The following is a 21,597-nucleotide window of genomic DNA, read 5'->3' on the forward strand; positions in this document are numbered from 1 at the left end:
ACGCCTTTGATAGGGATATAAAAAAACATGCATTTTTCATACTGTATGGATGCAGATGTTTTCTGAGAGCTAGGGCTTAATGCGGACTCCATCAACTGCAGGAATACCGTTACCACAAGCTTATTTTAATAACACAATCCATATACTTTTATATACAGATACATGTCATTTAAGTTCTTCATTCTGAATACAAATGTTTCTACAGGACTCATCCAAGGAGTGGTTACAGTATGCATTTCCCAGGGAGGTATTCCATCTAACCGCCATAATGCATCATCTTTAATGTTACCTGATTTTTAAGTGTTACTCCGATTTCTTTCATACACATTGAGAAAAATATTGTTTAAGAGTGGAAAAATCTTTGTATTTTAAAAAAGCTTTATGGACACTAAGGATAAAGCTCTATATCCCTTAGTATGAATGTATACTGCCCCACCCATACCCGTTCCACCCTGCCCCTCCAATTTGCAGTCTTCCCAAGCTACCCGCTTGACTCGGGGTACAAAAAGATCCCAAAGCCCACGCGTGAGGCAGACTCTGCGTGCGTTTGCTTTAGCCTCACACGGTCAGGTATTCTTTGAGTTTGTCCATGATTGTGTCCATCCTGTCCATTGGGATCAGCATCACTGTGCGGTACGGCTTCATCGGGACGTCGTCAAAGGACCACCGTCCAGTCAGGCAGGAGTCGGCCTCCTCTTGGACTGAGTAGTTGAACTTCACTGTGGCTTCCTGTGGTGGGAGACAGTAAGCGTGAGACAGGGGCACAAGCTAACGCGAGGATATTACCTGCAGCCCTACTGGGGGAAAAAACAAAAAAATATCACACACGCTCTTATTCTGAAACGGGTGTTCCACAACGTTGCTGTCCATTTTCAAAAGGAACAAAGAGAACAATTTGCTGAAGGTGGGAGACGGTAAGCATGAGACAGGGATGCAACCTAACATGAGGATATCACCTGCAGCCATGCTGGGAAAATATCACACACGCTCTTACTCTGAAATGGGTGTTCCAAAACACTGCTGTCCATTTCCAAAAAGAACAAGAAAGGACAATCTGCTGATGGTAAATTATCCTGAGGGCATACTCCACAAAGCAGGATATGACAGAGCAGGGAGGCCCAAAACACTGCATTATCAGGGGTGCTTCAGTGAGTAAAACTTTTGACCTGCCATGCACCCCCCTCTCTCCTCAATATGCGCTAACTGGGGTGAAACTCAACATGGTGTGACATTTTCCCAGTTAAAAGAACCACGGGTGTGCTTTACAACTGAACATTCCTAAGCAAGAAATGCTACTAGTTTCACACAGTCTGGTTGCTGCTGGCAAATATATTGCTGCTTTTAAAGTCAAACCTCATGATCAATTCTATTTAGAGCCATGCTCTTCCACTTTTACAGGTTTGGGCCACTTTTTTCCAATAAAGAGAAAGCATGATTCAAAGGAAGTAATTCATGAGACAACTTAATGCCCTGGAGGGATGGGGGAGCGGAGGGGCACTGGCGTGATGGTGCACATGCAGGTCAGACCTCTGAATGGCTCAATCAGGCAAAAAAAAAAAAAAAGAGTGTGGAAGCCAGACATCCCAGGCCCCTCGTACCTCATAGAAGAACTCCTCCTCGGCATTGGCAAACATCAGCTCCTCCTTCTGGGGTGCTCCCCGGCCGGAGTTGCTCTTCTTGGCCTCCTTGCAGGTCTTACTGATCATGAGGCAGTAGTGGCACTTCCCGCTCGGCTTGTTGGTCCTCTGCGCCTCTGCGATTTCCTCCCTGAGGGAAACGCACAGCACCCCTGAAAGTGTCCCATCAAACACCGGGGGCGTTCTTCCCCATCAGCACCACCCGCAGCCTGAACTCAGACGACCTGCCCACAAACAGGAGCGAGACCGCCCCATAATGTTCTGTCACATATTAAAATGGATTTGCCAAAAAGAATTTGGGACTCTGCGACGGAGGGTCCATCTGGCGTGCGGTGCCCTAGTTCTGGGGCGCAGCGTTACATAAACGCATTATGGGAGCATGTGAGTGCATTAGCGCCGCATGCTGACACAGATTTATAAAAGGGCACAGCAGATAATGACATCATCATCAACAAAGTAATGAACCAAGGAGAGCAGCAGAGTGAATCGCCACCCTTCCCTCCATTTGCGTGTCTGTTCACAGGACTGAAAGCGATGACCGCTATGAATGGATGTTGAATTAAATGAAAATCGTAGATCATTGAAATGTTCACCACATTCAACTAGAGGGCAGCAGTGTGGTGTAGAAGTGAGGAGCAGTAACTGAAAGGTTGCTGGTTCAATTCCTTGCTGGGGCACTGTTGTTGTACCCTTGGACAAGCCACTTAACCCACAATTACCTCAGTAAATATCCAACTGTGTAAATGGATAAAATGTGTAACCCATGAAAGTCACTGTGTCTGCTAAATGACAATATGAGTTTAAACATAAAATAAATATTGGTTGTTCATGAGTAAATATTATATTTGTGTCAACACCATTTCAGGCTTACCTTCAATTCCCTTTCAAGTTTTCAAGTTTTGGGTTGTTTTGTTACGGCCACTGCCTAAATAAAGCATTGTCTTAATATGACATTAAATGGCATGTTCACACAAAACATGTTCTCACTGTACAATCAATAATTAAAGCATAACTAAAGCAGTGGTCTATTCAGTTGGAGACCATTTGTTGTCATGGATATCTACATTACTGAAAACTGGAGCTGGACAGGACCAGAAATGCACAGATTTCCTGTGTCCATCACTGCAGGGGCTGCAAGTGCTTTTTACCTTGCCTTGACTGGGTACACACTCTTAACAGCATCCACTGTAAAGCAGTGATCCAGTCATAAAGAAGATGCTTTTACCGATAACATCTAAGGTAACTCCCACCCACTTCCAGTGTACAGCCCATTTTTCCCTCCTTGAGTAGTCTATACAAACCACCCAGTGCTCCAGGATTCAGAAGCAGTGCCTTACCCTGGTTTTACTGGCATATCATTACATTAAATTGTAAGCAAATTAGTAGACACTGTTATCCAGAGAGACTTACATGTTACAGCTTTTACATGTTATTCATTTTATACAGTTGTATATTTACTGAGGCAACTCTGGGTTAAGTACCTTGACCAGGGGTACAGCAGCAGTGCCCCAACGGGGATTCAAACCAGCAAAATTTCAGTAATAAGCCCTGCTCCTTACCACTATGCTACACATTCCACCCCACCATAGTATAATGCACATAGAGAGTAACCTGATATGAGAGCGAGAGAGAGAGAGAGAGAGAGAGAGAGAGAGAGAGGAGAGACTCACTGGAGCTGCTTGTGCAGGGGCAGGGCGATCTGAGGGGGCACGTTGATGAACCTCTCGCTCAGGAGGAGCCCCACCGGCTTGCTGGTGTCGTTCAGCATCTCCTCCAGCTGCTCTGCCACGCTGTGCGGACAGCACTTCTCACACTGGCTGAGAACCAGGTCTTTCACCTGCTCCACACACTGAACACCCTGAGAGCGCACACACACACACACACACACACACACACAAATGTATACACACACACACAGACAGATGGAAAGATAGACACACTTCAATGCCATCTAATTCAAGAAAGGTCTTCAGTAGTTCACACCGCAATGCTCACCTATCTTGTCAATCAAAGTGATCCTTGCAATATATCTTAAGTTATATGAAAAGATATCAAATATGTTTCAAAATGATACTGAACCCTGCATTTCCCCCCCCCAAACATTCAACCTGTGATTTACCTCCTCACAGAATGAACCAAGGTACTTTTGAATTATCCAGCAGATAAAGCAACAATTGCTTAGATTGTCAGAGCCGGTCAGTAAAGGCTCAGATGCACTCCATACCTTTCTCTCGGTGAGGTTCAACAGGCTGATAAACCCAAAGACTTCGTCTGGATCCTCATCATCACTGTCCTCCGGCACCTCTGCTTGCTGAAATCAAAAGCATACATCTTTATTATATGATCAGTGGCAATGAACGAAACTATTCTTATCAATGACTTTACATGCAATTTATCCTGAAAGGGCCAAATTATTGGTAATGAAGTCACATACAATGAAGTAACACTTCTTAGATACCCATTAAACTCGGTCAAGATTCTTCAGAAAGTGTAAATCCTTCACTGCCTTAATATGCATCAAATGTATATAAAGAATATGCAGAAACTAATTGCCTTGATTTATTTCTTACCCTGATAACGCTTCCAATGTGGTTCTGCTGGATAATCATGTCAGCTAAATCCGACGTATTTATATGAGCTTTCAAGAAGAGCTGTGAAGAAAATTTTAAAAACAAAATTAATAAGACACATTCGACTGACTTACTGCAGTTCACATACTACCTCTTTAACAGCATAAATGAGAAATCAATCTTCCCTCACTAAGCACGTTGTTAGTTAGCGAGGCAGAGTATGGAGATGGAGTCACTAGCTAGTCAAGTCTCAAAACTAGTATCCTCTGCAAACGCCAACAGAAAAACACACCCTGCAGTTGTAAGGTGTCTCATTTAGTGGCACGCAGACTCAGTTTGATGTGATGTATGTGCCGAATTATTTCCATACTTCTCATGAACGAGTTAGCTGGTTAGTTAGTACCCCCTCACATAAGTCCCTCCCCATGTGATGTCACTTCTATGAAATACTGTACCTGTTGCAGCAGTTTCTTTATCCCATTGAAATCGTTGTCTGAAATGGTGTGCGCCTCAAAATCTACAGTCACCTCCTGCAATAACACAAACGTGACAGATTCGGTTAGTTACCTGGCTAGCTGATTGCTTTGTTGGTATGCACCTCGGCATATCCTACAAACATTTAACGACACAGCCAAATATCTGACTTAACTGTGTGCTTGCACACTTCTGATTTACTTACAACTAACTTCACTACTAGCCCGCTGACTAACGTATCAACCAAGCTATCCTAATTACTCATTGAACAGCCAGGAAGTTACCGGCTAGCTCGCTAGTTAGCTAGGCCTCGAAGGGGTACAGTTGACAGCCTAGCTAGCAGCCAACCAACCTCATTGATCTCTTCATCGGAGTCGTCGTCCTCCTCCCCCGAATCACTGTCGTCCTGAGATCCTTCATCCGAGCTCTCATCTTCCCTGTCTTCGGGATTCACACCTATTCCTACCGCACGCTTTTTAGCCGAAGAAGCCATGCTGCCAAGCAACGTGCACGAGTATAAAGGTCACGATGTGGTGTGGGCGTGTTTTGTAGAGGGTAAAAGTCTACGAAACGGTCACACTGAATCCACCATAATGGCTCAAATCGCTTAAGGGTCCTAGTTAAATAAGTCCTTCATTGAGCCTTAATGTCTGCTCTTTCTTCAGAATAAACCATTCTTAGAGGGGGGGGGGGGGGGATTGAAGTAATTGTAATCATATGTGTTTATCAGCGATCTCTAAAGTATATCATATTATAAACCTGGAAAAAATTAAATTACAATATCTGAAACCATTTAAAATAAATTCTGTACAAATAAAATGTTTTTCAAAATACGTGTCTATTCTGTAAAGTTGAATTCCCCCTTTTTGCTTCCGAGTTCAGTAGATCGCTGATGTTGCTGTTAACAGCTGTTCTGAAACAATGTCAAGACAATTCCTCTTTCTAAAGTATGTTATACAAGCGAGATTGTTTTCATTGTGGTATTTAACCTACACTTTAATGCGAAGCATCTGCATTACGTAACGTGTAATTGCTACCGTAAGAAACAAATAAATAGCTTGCCACATGACTGGAGATGTACCTTAGATGTATCGTTAGCTTGTTAGCTAGGTCGCTAGTCAATCATGAAGTACGAAACGAAACGTTGTCATTTCTTGCTGGTTCGCTTAGCGCAGCTCTACCTAAAGGGTTGCAGGGAAGTGTATCTTGTATATAGCTTGTTAGCAAATGATAGACACTATATCGATTACAACACCACAATAAGATACATTAACTGGCTACATACTGTATGTGTTTGTCTCTGTGCGTTTATTACTACATTACGTTTGCAGTTCTACTAGCTAGCTGTAGCGTTCGTGTATATATTAAATAGTATTTTGTGCTCTGATAACATATATTTTATTGTAAGCTAGAGGGAAGCATGGTTTATCTTTAAAATCCTCGCCAGCTAGCTAGATAGATAGCCAGTGCGTTGGCCACTGAGAGGTCAAACATGCTCTCACTCCGCTATCAGAAGGTAGCACTGTGTATTGTCATTGGGCGTGCCCTGTACATTTCAACGATTATTTGCTCAGTTTTGGCTTAACCCTTGTGTGCAACTGGTGTCGTACTTTCCCCTCAAGAATAACTATATTTATACTGGCCACCCTTCCTTTAATACAGGAGACTGAATTCGCTGTCAAGATGAATGTTCTGCTGTTGAAAGAACCGCGCGAGGGGGAATCTGGCCCTGATCCTTACATCAAGGTAGCTGCTAATATGCAATATTCACAGCACAGCATGTCGCTAAATATTAGTTAGCTCTTTGTAAGAATGAGTCCCCTGCAATTGGTTGTAATAAAACCTAAACCAGGGCTTTCAATTCAAATCAACCTTTACCTGCCGTATGTGCAGTGTGACTAAGTCATCTTTAATGTCAGTGAGACTTACAAATTTGGGGCTGGACATACAAAACTGTATTGGACAGACTCAATAGTGAGAATTTTAGGCACGTATTCTTTTTTAGACCCAGTGACTTGACATGTCAGGCCTGGTTAGGAGTGAATTAATTATTATTAATTATTAATTATTAAGTGTTTCTTGCTGCAGCTCTTTGTAAGTGGGATTTATCTGTTATTCTGAAATTATGCATATTAGCCGTTGTATTGCCCTTGTGGCATGTACAGGAATTCTGACCTCATCTTGTAATCTTTTAGGAGCTGGCGTCATATGGACACAAAGCTACATTGATTCCAGTTCTGGCGTTTAAATTTGTGTCCCTGAACGTGTTGTCTGACAGGGTAAATGTCATTTCCCATGAATAACTTCATATAATCATTGCATTACATTACATTGCATTACATTCATTTAATTATCACTGTTATCCAGAGCAACTCTGAGCACAAAAGGACACAAGTATATCCATCCAAGTTATATGAGCAACAGTGGTTAGCGACCAGGCTAACAACACTCCCAGACCAGCAATTGCATGTACAATGCCACAATAAAACCCCATTTACGTTGATGGTTTTGGGTCAAAACAATTACATTATTGAAAATTGTAATATTTGTATTTTCATTATTATGATCATTATTATATTTGTATTTTTATTATTATGATCATTATTAAACAATGACAGCAAACATTCTTTCTCTCAGCTTTTTCAGCCAGAAAAACATGGAGGGCTTATCTTTACCAGCCCAAGGGCAGTGGAGGCTGTCAGAATGTGTCTGGATGCAAATAACAGAAGGGAGGGTGAGTCGACATATCATGATAGTATTAATGCAGTGTTTTGTCAGGACATAATCGAATATCCCGTTATATTGTGATATTGGACTAAGTGTAACATTGAAAATTCTTTTCCATTGTCTTTTATGCTGCTGTTGAGCCAAAAGTTCCATCGCTGGAACTCCTTAAAACTGGAACTCATTATCTCCTCAACAGCTTAAATAGCACCTAGAACTCTTTAGAAAAAAACATGGTCTATGGAATGATTAACAGTCTTTAACACGACTGAGACTGAGATCCGTTGGCAGTCAGACTGAATCCGTGAAACAGCACAGAAGACATCTCCAGTGCTCAAATGGTTTCTGTGTCACATGAACATCTTGCTGGAAAATCTGGAAAATGTAAGCCCTTCAAAACGTTGTTCAGTTTAAAGCTGCATTAGCTCTAAATGCCCCATAGATGTCAGCATTAACTACATTTTTTAAAAACATTGTTAACTTGGTGTTTGGATTGTGTTGACTAGTTTGCATACAACCGCTACTGCATTGAGAACATTTCACTTTTTTGTGACAGGCTTTTCATCAAATATGCTACACATTTTATGATCAACAGACTTTGTAGTTTATGTGACAGAGTATTCAAATTGTAAAGAAGAGGAATGCCTCTCGAGGCAAACCATTGCCATGTCCATATCAGATACGTGAAACTGTCTTGATCAAGGCCATGGTCATGATCCTTATCACTTACAGAAGACAGCACAGTAGTTCTAATTTTCATCACCACAGTGTGTTTGAACTGGTACTCGGAAGGTTTGTACACCTTCTGCTAAGTTTGTGTGTTTTGTGGTTGCTTTAGTGTCTGTTTCCTCAACACTCTCAATCAGATTGCTAAAAATATATTTCCTTATGTTTGCTGTCATTCCCATGTAAATCTTCACCCAGGTCCTCCCACTAGAGGTGGAGAGTTCACAGCTTCATGACAGCTAACACCCACAAAGGTGTTTATAAGGTTGTCTTGGTTTGACAATCAGACACCTGGGATGTTTATTGTATTGCTTTCTATCGCCCAGCTGACTAAACACAGGCAAAAAAAGAAGAAAAAGCAGCTTTTTTGAGGTCTCAGACGTTAACAGTTAATTTTGTCGAGTGTTGCTATTCGGCTCTGAAATGTTTTGTAAAGCCCGCTCACTAATGCAGTCTCATTACACTGAACGTCAGCTTTCCACATCACAGTTTAATGGAAATAAATCGTTCTGTCAACAGTTTTGGCGATTCAGGCAGGAGTCACATTGTATATTCTCTGACATATTATCACTGATGTAACGCTCGGCATCTGCATTAATGCATATGTATGTATGTAAATGTATGTCAACTAATTGTGCTTCCATTTTACCAGCATGCTTTGTGAAAACAAGGAGAGTAATGAAAGTGTATCGAAACAGTCAGTAAATATGGAAAATTATTGCTTGACAGTCGTTTAATCATGCCACAGTTCCCTCTGTTTTAGCATACGCCTTATCAGGGACCTGTCCTTAGCAACTCATTTAATAGCCACGAGACTGAAAGCAGTGCACACAAACCTAATAGCCTCAGCTCACAATTAAATGGACAAAATGAAGGAATATTTGATTTCTTTTTCTCAGATATAGTTATCATGTTAGAGTGTCATTTTTTTTGCAAATGCTTTGTTACAGAGTGGATCCGCGCTGTGAAGGAAAAGTGGAATGCAAAATCCATCTATGTGGTGGGGAAAGCTACAGCAGCCTTGGGTGGGTGGTCTTTGTCCTTCTACAGCTGCTTTGTTTTATCTGTCTGGTTGAAAACTACATTCCTTAATATCTGCTATTCAATCCATTCTTTAAAATGCTAAAAGATTTTTTTAATTTAATTGCTTTTAAAGCAGGGGGTTTCAAATAATTTAAACTCTGATTTGTATGAGAAAAATATGTATGTGGAAAACCTGTATGCACAGCGTTCGTATTTAAATAAAAATTTATGCTTCAGACAAAAATGTTTGCGTACCGTCAGTCATGTTTGATAGTTTATCCTTGATTGAGTCAGGTAACAGTACAGTGCAGATGAGTGATGTAGGCGGGAATCAGTGAACTTTGGAATTATTTCTGAGCACATTTCAGCATATTCCGACGTAACAAACATTTTTAAATGACCTATATTAATCAGTTCAAAATAATTTTCTCATTATAAAACAGGAACATATGTTCAGTCAAATGTCATAGCTCTGCATACATTTACTCGTAGGACAGGAGACTGAGTCAAGGATTAATGCAGGATGAATTATTCTGTGCTGCTGGTGCTATCAGTGTTCCGCTGCAGGACTCTTTGCTAGGCTTGGCTGGGTCCCTGGTGGCTGTCTCTTTAACACATTAGCTGATGAGCCGCTAATTGAAGCACCCCTTTCTGTGACAGGCACCTGGATCCTGCATAAATGTGTCAAAGCGATTATCACTCACCACGGTTCAGATGGAAATTGGTTTTCCACAAGTGACAGTTTACTGTCAAAAAAAAGCCCACCAGAAACTTGTCACTTGTCTTTTTGAGGAGCGGCAGGCCAGACCTGCATTCCTAGCCTCTCTGTACAAGGCTAATCCTTCTGCTGTTGGCTCTTTGGTACCAAAAAAAAGAAAGAAAACCTTCAACAGTTAGGTAACAGTTAACTGTGATGTCATTGTGTGTTAGCACTGTAGACCACAGTAAAAGTGAGCATAGTGGTGTGTAGAGAGTAAGGATTCAGACCCACTGGTTTGTGTTACATTACATGTCATTCAGCAGACACTCTTATCCAGAACAACTTACATAAGTTACAATTTTACATATTATCCATTTATACAGCTGGATATTTACTGAGGCAATTCTGGGTCAAGTACCTTGCCCAAGGGTAAAACAGCAGTGCCCCAGCCGGGAATCGAACCAGTAACGTTTTGCTTCTTGCTTTTCCTACTCCTTACCCCTATGCTACATTGCTGTCTGTGTTAATCACAGGGAGTCCCTATCACTACACTTGAGCGAGGACCGAGTGTCCCTGTTGCTGTGTTTACAGTGCCTGTGTAAGACCAGAAGAACAACTGGCCAGTGATCATTATCTACATATCGTGCTGCATTCAGTCTAATCACTTACATTTACTGGATACATTTGACCTTTAATATTTGAAATGGTGTTTCCTTTCAGTGCGAGAGCTGGGCCTGGACCCACAGGGAGAGGACACCGGGACGGCAGAAGTGCTTTCACACCTTATCCTTGAAAGTACGCAGGCAAATGCTCGCTAAATACAGACCTCTCATCAACGTTCAGAAACACAAGAACAACTGAGATGACATTAACTGATACCATTTTAATGCATGTTTAGGAGCATGCATGAAGCAGGTCGTCAGTCATTCTCCTGTTTGTGCTGCAGAGGAGGACGCCAGTGTTTTGCCGCTCTTCTTTCCGTGTGGCTCGATCAAACGGGAAGTCCTGCCCACAGCGCTGAGGGAAAACGGTAATGCTTTTGTACTGTACTTTTTACTGTAACTTAACCATGAAAAAATCAATTGTTTGAATCACTACAAGAGTCAAAGCCTTCTGTTGGTAAGGCATCCCTTATTGTACTCGCATAGCACGGGATATTAACATCCTATAAACACCCGATATAGTGGATAGCCTTTCAGCTGTGCAATGGTCTCTGTCTGCAAAAGACCCATCAACAACATAGAATTAACAGAAAAGTTAAAGCTCTAAGGCAATTGTACTATGATAAAACATGAATTATTTGTATTACAGCTGAATTCGCTTGATTTCAGTGCTCTAGTAAGTTGTTGGAGCTGTTACGTACTGCCACTTTGAGACTAGACATAAAGGAACATAATAACAGCCCCTCCACGTGCAAAGCTGACAGCTGAAGCTTTAACGAGAATGGAGTCTGGAATGTGGAGAACTGAGGAACATTTGGGTGCTCCACAATCAAATTTTATTCAATTACGAAAGATGAATCGATATATGTCGCAGACAAGTGTTTGTTATTTAAAACCCTCCGCATGTCCTCCATCTTTTTTTGTTCACATTCATTGTGACCATTTCTCAGAGTATTGTAGCTACTAATTACAGGGCTGTAATCATGGGTCCACAAGCCAGAACACTGTGTGACACCTGTTTAATTGTCTGTAGGTGTGCCACTGGAAACTCTGACAGTCTATCAAACCGCTCAGCATCCTGATCTGGAGAAAAACCTGACGGACTATTTCTCCGAACAGGTAGACTGTCCTAATCAGGATTATCGGAGGTTACAGGAGACAGACAGGTGTATTAGCGGAGCTGACAGTGTATATCAGGTTTCCCTTCCCAGTGCCAGAACCATTCACAAGTAATTCACAAACTCTCCCGAGATCAAAGATCCATCATGTATTGCTCCAAAGTATAGGCTTATTCTAACACTAGACACATTGTTCGTCTATCCTCCTCCTTCCACACACACTGAGTATGTATCACACTCAGATGCATCATATTCTGTAACAACTGCTCATGGTATGAGCATATCTGTTACCTTCAGATTTGTGAATGAGGCAGTGCACATTGTGGTTTTGGCAAACTGCCCTGCCAGTTTTTTGGCTCTTCCCAAAGTACAGAACAGATCTGCATGCAATGTTCTGCCCGAAAACTGGCATGCCAAGTCCATTACAAGGCAGGCAGTAATTTGTTAAACAGTTCAAAAGAACAAGCAATGATTCCATTAAATTTTTACACAGTAAACTATCATAATGGATTCTAAGTAAGACTATTGCCTGTATGAATTATATTGTAATGACTGTATGTAAATTTATATGAGCAAATGGGGATGTGTTAAATACAATCAGCAAACTGTCATTTGGAGAACTCATATTGCCATCAAATATGGTAGTCAAGGCACCACTTTGCAGTGTATGTAAGGTAAATGCAAAGTTTCCCCTTTGTGCATGCATACACAGGGGGTTCCAGCTAGCATTGCCTTCTTCAGCCCGTCTGGAGTCAAGTTCTGCCTGGAGGTGGTGCGGAGACTGGCAGGGCAGAAGTTGAACAGGATAAAGGTATGGTCTGCTTTCACGTCAGTGACCTCAGAATTTTGGGCAGAACCCCTGCTTTACCTTCTTATGTGCTGCATGACTTGCTCGCTGTAGGATGTCTGGGGCTGCAGAGTGGAGGTAGTGGTAATGAGCAGGTCTTGTAACCCTGAGGCTGCCGGTTCAATTCCCAGGTGTGGTACTGCTGTTGTACCCCTAAGCAAGGTACTTAACCTGAACTGGATCAGAAAATATCCAACTATGTCAAAGCATGATATGAAAGCTATGCAACTCTGGATAACGGCATCTGCTAAACAAATATTGTAATGTATTCTGTTGTGTGTCACCATATTGACTGTTTTTGTACCTGTGTGAGTGTGTGACAGTGGTCTGAGAGCTATAGTTTACAGTATTCATAAGCATTTCCCTCAGAGATTTTGATTTTGAAGTAAGCTCATGTTGTTTTTTCCAAATTCCATGCTAGTAAAAGGTCAAAACATTTCTTTATAAGAAAGGATTTATTGCATGTAGACAGCGAGTTCAAGACTTCCTATTATTGGAGCTTAAGGAATAGACTTAATTGTCAGAACTTTCTAATGATATATTTCAACACATAGGGGTGTGGCTCAATATTTTGTGGTTGAACAGAGGAGGGTTCCTGAATCTGCAGTTCAACATCCACCGTCAAATACTTGGAATTACCAAGTGAAATTAGTCAATTGGTGAAACCACTGTGATTCCACGATTATTGTGGAAACATTAACACCACAAAATACTCACTTTATATCATCACTTTAACAAAAGCAAAAGACTGAAAAGACTTAATATCAGTTAAAGTTCAGTTAAACATCAGTCTGCAGCTGAAACAGTGGCCTTTGAGGCTTTAACAATTCCAACAATGTGTGTATGTAAGTGACATGTGAATTCACAAATAAATGAAAGGATTGTTTCCATGACACCAGAACTCGTACTCACTGAATGCACATGCAGTGCCTTTGACAGTGCTCGTGATGGAGACCTTCTCTACCGAGCGCACAGCGAAATCCTTGAAAGATGAATGCTACATCTGAAGTCGGTCTGCTTGTGGAAATAAGCTTTGGAAGCCTGGCTGCGCACATTGTGCTTGCAAGGTTTTGTTTAAACAACCTTTTATCTGAGAAGTCCTCATTCAGATTAGATTTTTTGTTAGCCTAATCAGATTAATGAAATATAAAATTTTCATGTGATTATGTAAGCGATGCATGTCAGTTGTTCCCGACAGTCAAGGTTCTGACACATCTCCAATCATGCACTCCATCCCAGGTCTGGCTTCAGTGCGTCTTCCTGATGCTCTATGGAAAAAAGAGAGAAGAAACAAACAAGGATATTGTTTTTTTCTTTCTCTGGCAATTAAGAAGAGGCCACAACAAGTTTCTGCATGTCATTTGTGAAAAGGTTACTGGTGCTTTTTTGACGTGGTATTGTTTATCGGCGAAAGTGAACGGTGTTTTGTTTTTGCTTTGCAGTTCGCTGCCATCGGGCCCACTACAGCAGACGCCATGACTGCGGAGGGCCTGTCGGTCGGCTGCACCGCAGAGAAGCCCACAGCTCAGCACCTGGCTGCAGGGATAGCACAGGCTTTGCAGTGACCCCTTCGCTCTGATTCCCACTACCACCCTGTCCTCACCCTCACCACCGCTAGTGCTGTTATGAGTGATTGTTATGTAAAATTCCTCAAGTGGAGAGTTTTCTTGTTAATTTTTGTGATTTATGTTTGTCATTTTTTTTTTTAATTCGTTTACTTGTTACTCATGAGAGGGAAAACATGCTCTGACATTTACTGCTTTTTTGTCCATATTTTCTTCCAGATCATGTATTATTCCGTCCTGAAGACACATTCTGTGTTTGTTTTTTTTTTTTGGATTTTGTATATTTCAGACACCGATTGTCTCATTGTGCAGTGAGATTTACATCAAATTCAGCTTTCTGTGTTTGGCCCTCCTTAAAATTTAACTTTATCATGTCAAGATATAAGAAAGTATTTTTGTAAATTTCACAACAGATAGTGGTGTTGGATCTATGTGACAAACGCATACTTAGTCTTTAAGTAACTATTTATTATTTGGAATCTGTATAGATATGTGGAATAAAAAGCACTGGTTTATTTGATTTACAGTTTGTCCATTTTTAAATATTTACATTCAAAAGCAGTATTTTTTACACATTTCGGTAGTTGAAAGATGTATCTCACAGAATAGCTAGCATTGATTCATAATTCATTGACATTTAAATATGGTTATGGCCAACAGTTAGTAGTCTACAGGTTCATGTATATACATGACTAAACAATGAGGGTGAAAAAACTTGCGAATTCATTAAATTTAAAAAAAATCCTTGAATTTTTATTGCACCAGGTAGATCTTAAATCTGCAAACCAAAATCCAGTGATATTTTATGTGATGTTATATGATGGCATTTATAAGTTATATAAATGCCATTGCATTCTCCTTGGCTGCAATAAGCTGTTGAAGCAAAATGTTATTGCCCGACCAGGAAACAACCTTTATTTGATTTAACTGTCGTATACGGATCTGAACAACAAAAGGCAGTCGTCTTGGGTGTTTTGTTGCCTAGATGCGAAAAACGTTTAGTTACTCAGCTGAGAGGAAAAGCGCGAGGCCGCGACAGGTGTGCCTGTCCCGCAGGTACACAGTCGCGTGGCCCCCTCTCACCATCAGCGTGTCAAAATAAGCTCGCACCTACGTACTAATTCACATACGAAAAGGAAAACGCCACTTCTTTAATTATGATCAAAATATTGATTTGGTAATGTGATTTGAAGGGTTGGAAGTAATATGGTGACAAATGACAAATGTCTAATTTTCATTCAGTTACCTGGCTGTGGAAGAAGGGGCCAGGGTCGCACAAGGATATCACACCACCGTGGTGCTTGCCGCGAGGGGAGGGGAAAGTAATTCTCGACCAAATAATTAAATATTTAGTGGCTTCACTTTCCAGTAACTTGAAAGACTGCTGACTTTTTAGAGGCGTGGCAAACTTTTGGGGTGACACATAAACCTGTGCTGCGATGTGGTACCTTGCAGACTGAACGCAGCTCGCACAAAGCGACAAAGGGAAAATCACAGTCTTTAAAATCATCACGATGCTGACCTCCATACAGCTGATCGCGCTCATCCTGCTGACGGACATCGACTCTGTTGTGGCGGAGAAAATTTTCCACAGCAGGGACCACTCCGATGTAGAAGTACCTGCCTCGCAACAGGCTGAACTCATAACCGATAAAGTCACCGCACAGGTAACAGTAATCAGTGTCGGCTCTAATATTAACTCTTAAATTTGAGTCAGGCGAAAAAAAACGTTTACTTTTCATATACATGTAATCATATAAATATAAAATTTCATATAAATATATAATCATATGAATAAATGTGAATGAATATATATGTGAATGAAATTGCTGCATATTTAGGCTAAAGGAAGAATGTTTCATTTTATGTTTCTTGTGAGTGCGCCGAATTGTATGTAGCATAATATGATGAGATCATTGTCTTTTCTCGGGACTGTCAAGGGAGAACACTGTGCACGCAGACATTAATGAGACAGTTTCCTTTACCTGAGTAGGCGCGTAGGAAGAGAAAGGCGTCTTAAATTGTGGGATCCATGTTTAAGATAGCAGACACAGTAACACGACCCCCATTCATCACTTTATGGCTCCCCTTAAGATCCACAATTTATGAACCCTCAAAGGTTGAATTTAATTCCTGTGCAAATGTTTCTTCTTTTTTTTTTCATACGATCATACCAGCGCACATAAGAGAAGGAACAGCTTTATCGCACCGTGCGAAAGATTAACTGCAATTGTGCTCCGTTTTGTGTCTGTTCAGCAATTTCTCTCCAAGTATGGCTTCATAAAGCCAGTCAACTGGGAGGAAATCCAATTTGAAAACGAAGAAGCCATTCCCTACAATGACAACCCCGCTCCCGGCGACATAATGTCAGTGATTCAGGAAAGTGGATCTGTATCCCGCGCAGGGATTAAAGACGAATCGGACGACCCCGCCGAGAGTCCCGAGTTCGTCTCTGCCCTCAAGGAGTTCCAGAGGATGTCGGGCCTCTCCGTCACAGGTGTGTTTGACGACGCCACCAGAGCTGCCATGAACGAGCCCAGGTGCGGCGTCCCAGACAAAGAGGCCACGGCAAAGTCCACCAACGCGCAAAATTCCAGTAACGGCACAGCCGGTAACGTTACGGCCAGTGAGGCCGCGAACTTCACAGTCAACGGCACAAGAGACCGGCCTGCGTACACGGCGGTCTCCAGAGAGAAGCGGCACTTGAAAACGCTACTGCTGGCCGGGAGAAGACGTAAGAGAGAGGCTGGAGGACCGGGGCAGATGGCCTTCTCCAAGAAGGTCCTTAAGTGGAGGCTAATAGGAGAGGGCTACAGCAGCCAGCTGTCTATCGATGACCAGCGGTACATCTTCAGGCTGGCCTTCCGGATGTGGAGCGAGGTGTGCCCGCTGGAGTTTGAGGAGGACACGCGCTCCCCCTTGGCAGAAATTGACATCAGGCTGGGGTTTGGAACAGGTATGTTGGTTGATACAAATGGCAATCTTTGATTGAAGAAGATTGACTGAGGTGTAACAGTAAAAAAAGAAACAATTATAGCACATATGGTGACATTTGCAACAGTGCAGTAACTCAGTTGTGGTAAGGAGCAGGGCTCATAACCAAAAGGTTGCTGGTTTAATTCCCTGCTGGGGCACTGCTGCTGTATCCCTGAGCAAGGTACTTAACCCACACATGCCTTGGTAAACATCCAGCTGTATAAATAGTTAAATGTAAAAGTTGGAACCTATGTAAGTTACTCTGGTTAAGAGTGTCTGCTAAATGACAATTATGTAATGTCATGTTATCATAAATACTATTTGTGTGCAAAATATTTGCACCTTACATGCTAGTGGATTTACACAATAGCTGTCCTAAAATGCAGTTTATATTTCAGGGGTTGAGTAATATGAGTAGTGACAGTAAAGCTTAACTCGACTTCACCCTTGCATCGGATCTACAGGGCGGCACTTGGGGTGCACGCAGAGATTCGACGGCGCCGGGCGAGAGTTTGCCCACGCGTGGTTCCAGGGGGACATCCACTTCGACGACGATGAGCACTTCACCGCGCCCAATACGGGCAACGGGATCAGCCTCCTCAAAGTGAGTGTTTTGCATGGTCCTTCAGGTGCTGCTCAGTGGTGGAGACATGAGGTCATAAAAGAACAGGGATGCTTGTTCATCACAAGAGGTAGGAGGGCAGAAACCTCCTAAAGGGGGAGCAATATAGCATAGTAGGAAGGAGCAGAACTGCCTCAGTAAAATATCCAGCTGTATAAATGCATAACATGTAAGATTGTATGTACGTCATTCTAGATAAGAGCATCTGCTAAATGTGCCTAATGTAAAGTAATGCAATGTAACGTTGTCCCTCCCTCAGGTGGCTGTGCATGAGATCGGCCACGTCCTGGGCTTGACCCACATCCACAGGGCCAGCTCCATCATGCAGCCCAGCTACCTGCCCCAGGACACAGGCTTCGAGATTGACTGGCTGGACAGGAAGGCCATACAGCAGCTATATGGTGAGGCCTCCCCCAAAATCCTGTGCCCCTCCCCACTGTCTGAAGAGATTGGTACTAGCACTAGGAGGGCACACCGAAAAATATGTGTGTAGTCACTGAGAGGAAATTCAAATATTGGTTCAGTATGAGATGACAAAGTCTCTATTTCACTCTATTTCCTAATTTACAAAGTATTAAAAATCACAAATCTGATCTGAAGAATTAGATGCAATAGAATTATGCTCCATAGATATCTGTCTATGTCTATGCATATTTACCACACCTGTCATGTTCAGGTGAGAGTGTATTATTAAAGTTGTTAATTCTGCACAGATGGAGAGAAGCTCTCTTAAGAGTTAAGTTTAACAACCCTGTCAACATGTAACTAACACTGTGTTTGAGTTTCATAACAAATTCTCAAATTCATGATCTATTTGTATTCATTGTGCCTATAAATGTGGGCAGTTTTTAATAAGAAACAACTGCAGAGAGCTCTTGCAAAGCAACACTGTTGATTACACAAAAATACTGACATTTCGGTCGACGCAGCCTTAATCAGAATGTATTGTGTGTGCTTTGATGAAGGTAATGTAGACCAAAACAGTAGCATTCAGGTATAATAAACAGTGATGCTTTGCAAGTGCAGTATGCTGGAGTCTTTCTTGTTAAAAATTGACCTTTATTTCCGACACACTTGCATCGGTGGAGTTTTCTTGATGTAAATTGGGCACTAAAACAAAATAATTTAAACAGTATTTCAGACAAGGCGTATACATACGCATAACTTCTTAGACAAAACTGAGGGAGTCAATGTTGTGAGATTGTCCAATAACAGTATCAGAAATTTTCTGTCTTGGGTGCTTTCCCCTCAGGTTCTTGCAAGGGTCGCTTCAACACAGTGTTTGACTGGGTACGGAAGGAGAGGACTCCATACGGGGAGGTGGTCATCCGGTTCAACACCTACTTCATGCGGGATGGCTGGTACTGGCTGTACGAGAACCGGAACAACCGGACCCGCTACGGCGACCCGGTGGCGGTGCAGGTGGGCTGGCACGGCATCCCCACTGACGGCGTGGACGCCTACGTGCATGTGTGGACCTGGAGCACTGACACCGTCTACTTCTTCAAAGGTAACCGTGAGTTTTGGAAAGCTGTCGGAAAGACGGCACAGTTGGATGGGTCAGTATGCGGGGTAGTAAGTAGGTGAGAGCGCTTAGCTCTGGACCTGAGATCGGTGAGCTTCAATCTTGGCTGTAGCACAGCTGTTTCCCTCCCGGATAAGGCCCTTGCCCTATTTGCCCCCAGTTGCATAAATGGGTTAAACATCATGTAAAGGTCAGTTGCATTGTAGGTATTCCTGGCCAAGAGCATCTGCTATGCAAAGAGATGTACATATTGTCATTGCAAACATGGCACTGCATTGCTGTTGTGTTGCTATTGTCTACCTATGCCTTTGTTCTTGCATCTCTCAAAATATGCACTGCATATATCTTGCCATGTTGGCCTTGTAGGTGATTCTGGATAAGAGTGTCTAACAATTAAATGATAAGAATTATTAGTATTGTTATTTTTTAGTAGCATAAGTAGTAGTAACAATAACCATTCTACTACTACTAAGAATAATAATAATTTATCAGATTGAGCTGCACAGTTCCGGTAAGGGCCTGTGGATCTTCTCGTTTGACACAGGCACTCAGTACTGGAGATACGACAGCGAGAACGACCGGGTGTACACGGAGGACTCCGAGGGACGCCGCTACCCCAGGCTCATCTCCGAGGGCTTCCCCGGGATCCCCGGCCCCGTCGACACGGCCTTCTTCGACAGGAGGGACTCCCACATCTACTTTTTCAAAGGCTCAGATGTAAGGGCTTCTGATTCATCGACTCGTTTCATTCTTTTCATATGGGGATGAATGAGGCCTGGATGTAATGCAGCTCAGGATCAAGTAATGAGCAGCAGAGATTACAATGTAGTCACATGACTATATGGCTGACAGGGCATGATTGCTGGCAGCAGATTCATGCCTTGGCTCAGATCTGTGTAAATGGCTTTAGCTATTCTGTCCTCTCTGTCTGTGGTTATACAGTGAGTATCTCTCGTCAGCTCTCATCTGAAAGGGCACTGGGGGTTGGTCTTTGAGGTGAATAACCCCGGGTAAAGGTTTTGGTTATGTATACAGCATTTAACAAACAGTATTGTAAGGACCTACTGCAGATAATAGACAGATTAATAGGTCACTCCTTTCATAGAACAACACAGGTGCCCTATAAAACCATTGAAAATCATTCTCCGCAGGTGTACGCCTTTGATGTGAACGCCAACGCCAGGGCGCGCGGTTACCCGAAGAAGCTGGCGGAGGCGTTCCCTGCTGTGGTGCCCAACGACCACCCGGGGGGCCACCTGGACGCAGCCTACTTCTCTTACACGCACAACGCCGTCTTCCTGCTGAAGGATACGCGGTTCTGGAGGGTGGTGAGCAGCAAGGACCGCCTTCTCCGGCCCTCCCTGCCCCACAACGGGCTGCTGCCACACCAAGAGGTGCACCAGCAGTGGTTTGACATCTGCAACGTGCACGCCACAGCTCTGAAAATGAGTGGCTGAGGGCAGGGCGGGGCCGGGGACGGGGGCGAAGGTGACAGAGGGTTCTGCTAACATGCAGCTCATTCGTTAGAAAGGGATGTCCCACTGGTACAGGTCACGATCATACGCTCATTCATCCACGTTGTGCTGTAGACATTACCTGAGGAGCGATCACGTTTTTCCTATAGGCTTCATGAACCTAGGTCTTAATTGGTCTTAACTGCACAAGCCGAAGGTAAATTGGTGATTATTCTGATTTCCTGTTTTTGCACTTTTTGGTAGACTTATGCACTGTTATTTAGAACTGTTTTCTTTTTGATGTGTGGACAATTTGAGCCAACAGCTTAAATTCTTCTTATATTCTCTTACGTGTCTATGGTTTGGCTAGTTTAAGACAAGAGAGTGCCCATTGGTATCAAATGATGTGCTTTTCCATTTCTGTAATAGTAAAGTTGAATGAAAATGGGAAATAGAGAAACAGACCTACTGTTTGACATGTAGACCTAACATTTTACCATCAGCTCGCTAATTACTTACATCTTGTTTATCATGTTCTCAGCAAAACTTCCCATTCTTTTTTAGTCTATTTATTTTAAACACAGTAGTTTCGCATAATGTCAGTGACATGTTAATGTCATATTATCAGTGCAGATGTAGCAGGTTATTTAGTTCTCGGATTTTGACATGTTTTCTCAAATCAGGTTTATTCATTGTGCAATTAATTGTTTGACAAAAACAATTCTTGAAATATTGTTGGCTAAAATACTGTTGCTGTAATTGAAAATATATTTTAAATTACAATAATGAAAAATGAAAAAAGTTTTTATATTCTGCGATATTGGATGTGATAGTGTGTTAGAAATATGAAATAATAATATGAAATATATTTTTTTCATAAGTGGGGTATACACAGAAACTGTACCATAATTTACTATAAAGAAATTGAAGTAGCATTCAAACCTTTATATGTTGTTAAAAAGCCACATGCAGGC

The 21,597-nt window shown here is 42.2% G+C and overlaps 3 protein-coding genes across 3 annotated transcripts; 2 read left to right on the forward strand and 1 right to left on the reverse strand.

Annotated features, from left to right (window-relative positions):
• Positions 1-112: 112 nt before the first annotated feature.
• LOC118773601 (BRCA2 and CDKN1A interacting protein) lies at positions 113-5,209 on the reverse strand. The gene is made up of 7 exons (XM_036522614.1): positions 5,034-5,209; positions 4,663-4,737; positions 4,208-4,288; positions 3,862-3,948; positions 3,308-3,495; positions 1,599-1,767; positions 113-729 (listed from the first exon to the last, which is right to left on the reverse strand). Exons 1-7 carry the CDS (start codon positions 5,172-5,174, stop codon positions 559-561), a joined length of 912 nt encoding a protein of 303 aa, XP_036378507.1. The 5' UTR covers positions 5,175-5,209; the 3' UTR covers positions 113-558.
• Positions 5,210-5,568: 359 nt separating this feature from the next.
• Positions 5,569-14,234, forward strand: uros (uroporphyrinogen III synthase). Its single transcript, XM_036522627.1, has 10 exons — positions 5,569-5,628; positions 6,344-6,427; positions 6,877-6,960; positions 7,319-7,415; positions 9,082-9,156; positions 10,575-10,649; positions 10,801-10,884; positions 11,550-11,635; positions 12,347-12,445; positions 13,924-14,234. The coding sequence occupies exons 2-10, from the start codon at positions 6,365-6,367 to the stop codon at positions 14,044-14,046; spliced, it is 786 nt and encodes a 261-aa protein (XP_036378520.1). The 5' UTR covers positions 5,569-5,628; positions 6,344-6,364; the 3' UTR covers positions 14,047-14,234.
• A 1,326-nt stretch (positions 14,235-15,560) lies between these two features.
• mmp21 (matrix metallopeptidase 21) lies at positions 15,561-20,626 on the forward strand. The gene is made up of 7 exons (XM_036548644.1): positions 15,561-15,713; positions 16,303-17,002; positions 17,487-17,626; positions 17,904-18,045; positions 18,897-19,154; positions 19,714-19,886; positions 20,321-20,626. The coding sequence occupies exons 1-7, from the start codon at positions 15,561-15,563 to the stop codon at positions 20,624-20,626; spliced, it is 1,872 nt and encodes a 623-aa protein (XP_036404537.1).
• The last annotated feature ends 971 nt before the right edge of the window (positions 20,627-21,597 follow it).

The sequence above is a fragment of the Megalops cyprinoides genome, chromosome 1 (genome assembly GCF_013368585.1).
Source record: "Megalops cyprinoides isolate fMegCyp1 chromosome 1, fMegCyp1.pri, whole genome shotgun sequence".
NCBI classification, from domain to species: Eukaryota; Metazoa; Chordata; class Actinopteri; order Elopiformes; family Megalopidae; genus Megalops; species Megalops cyprinoides.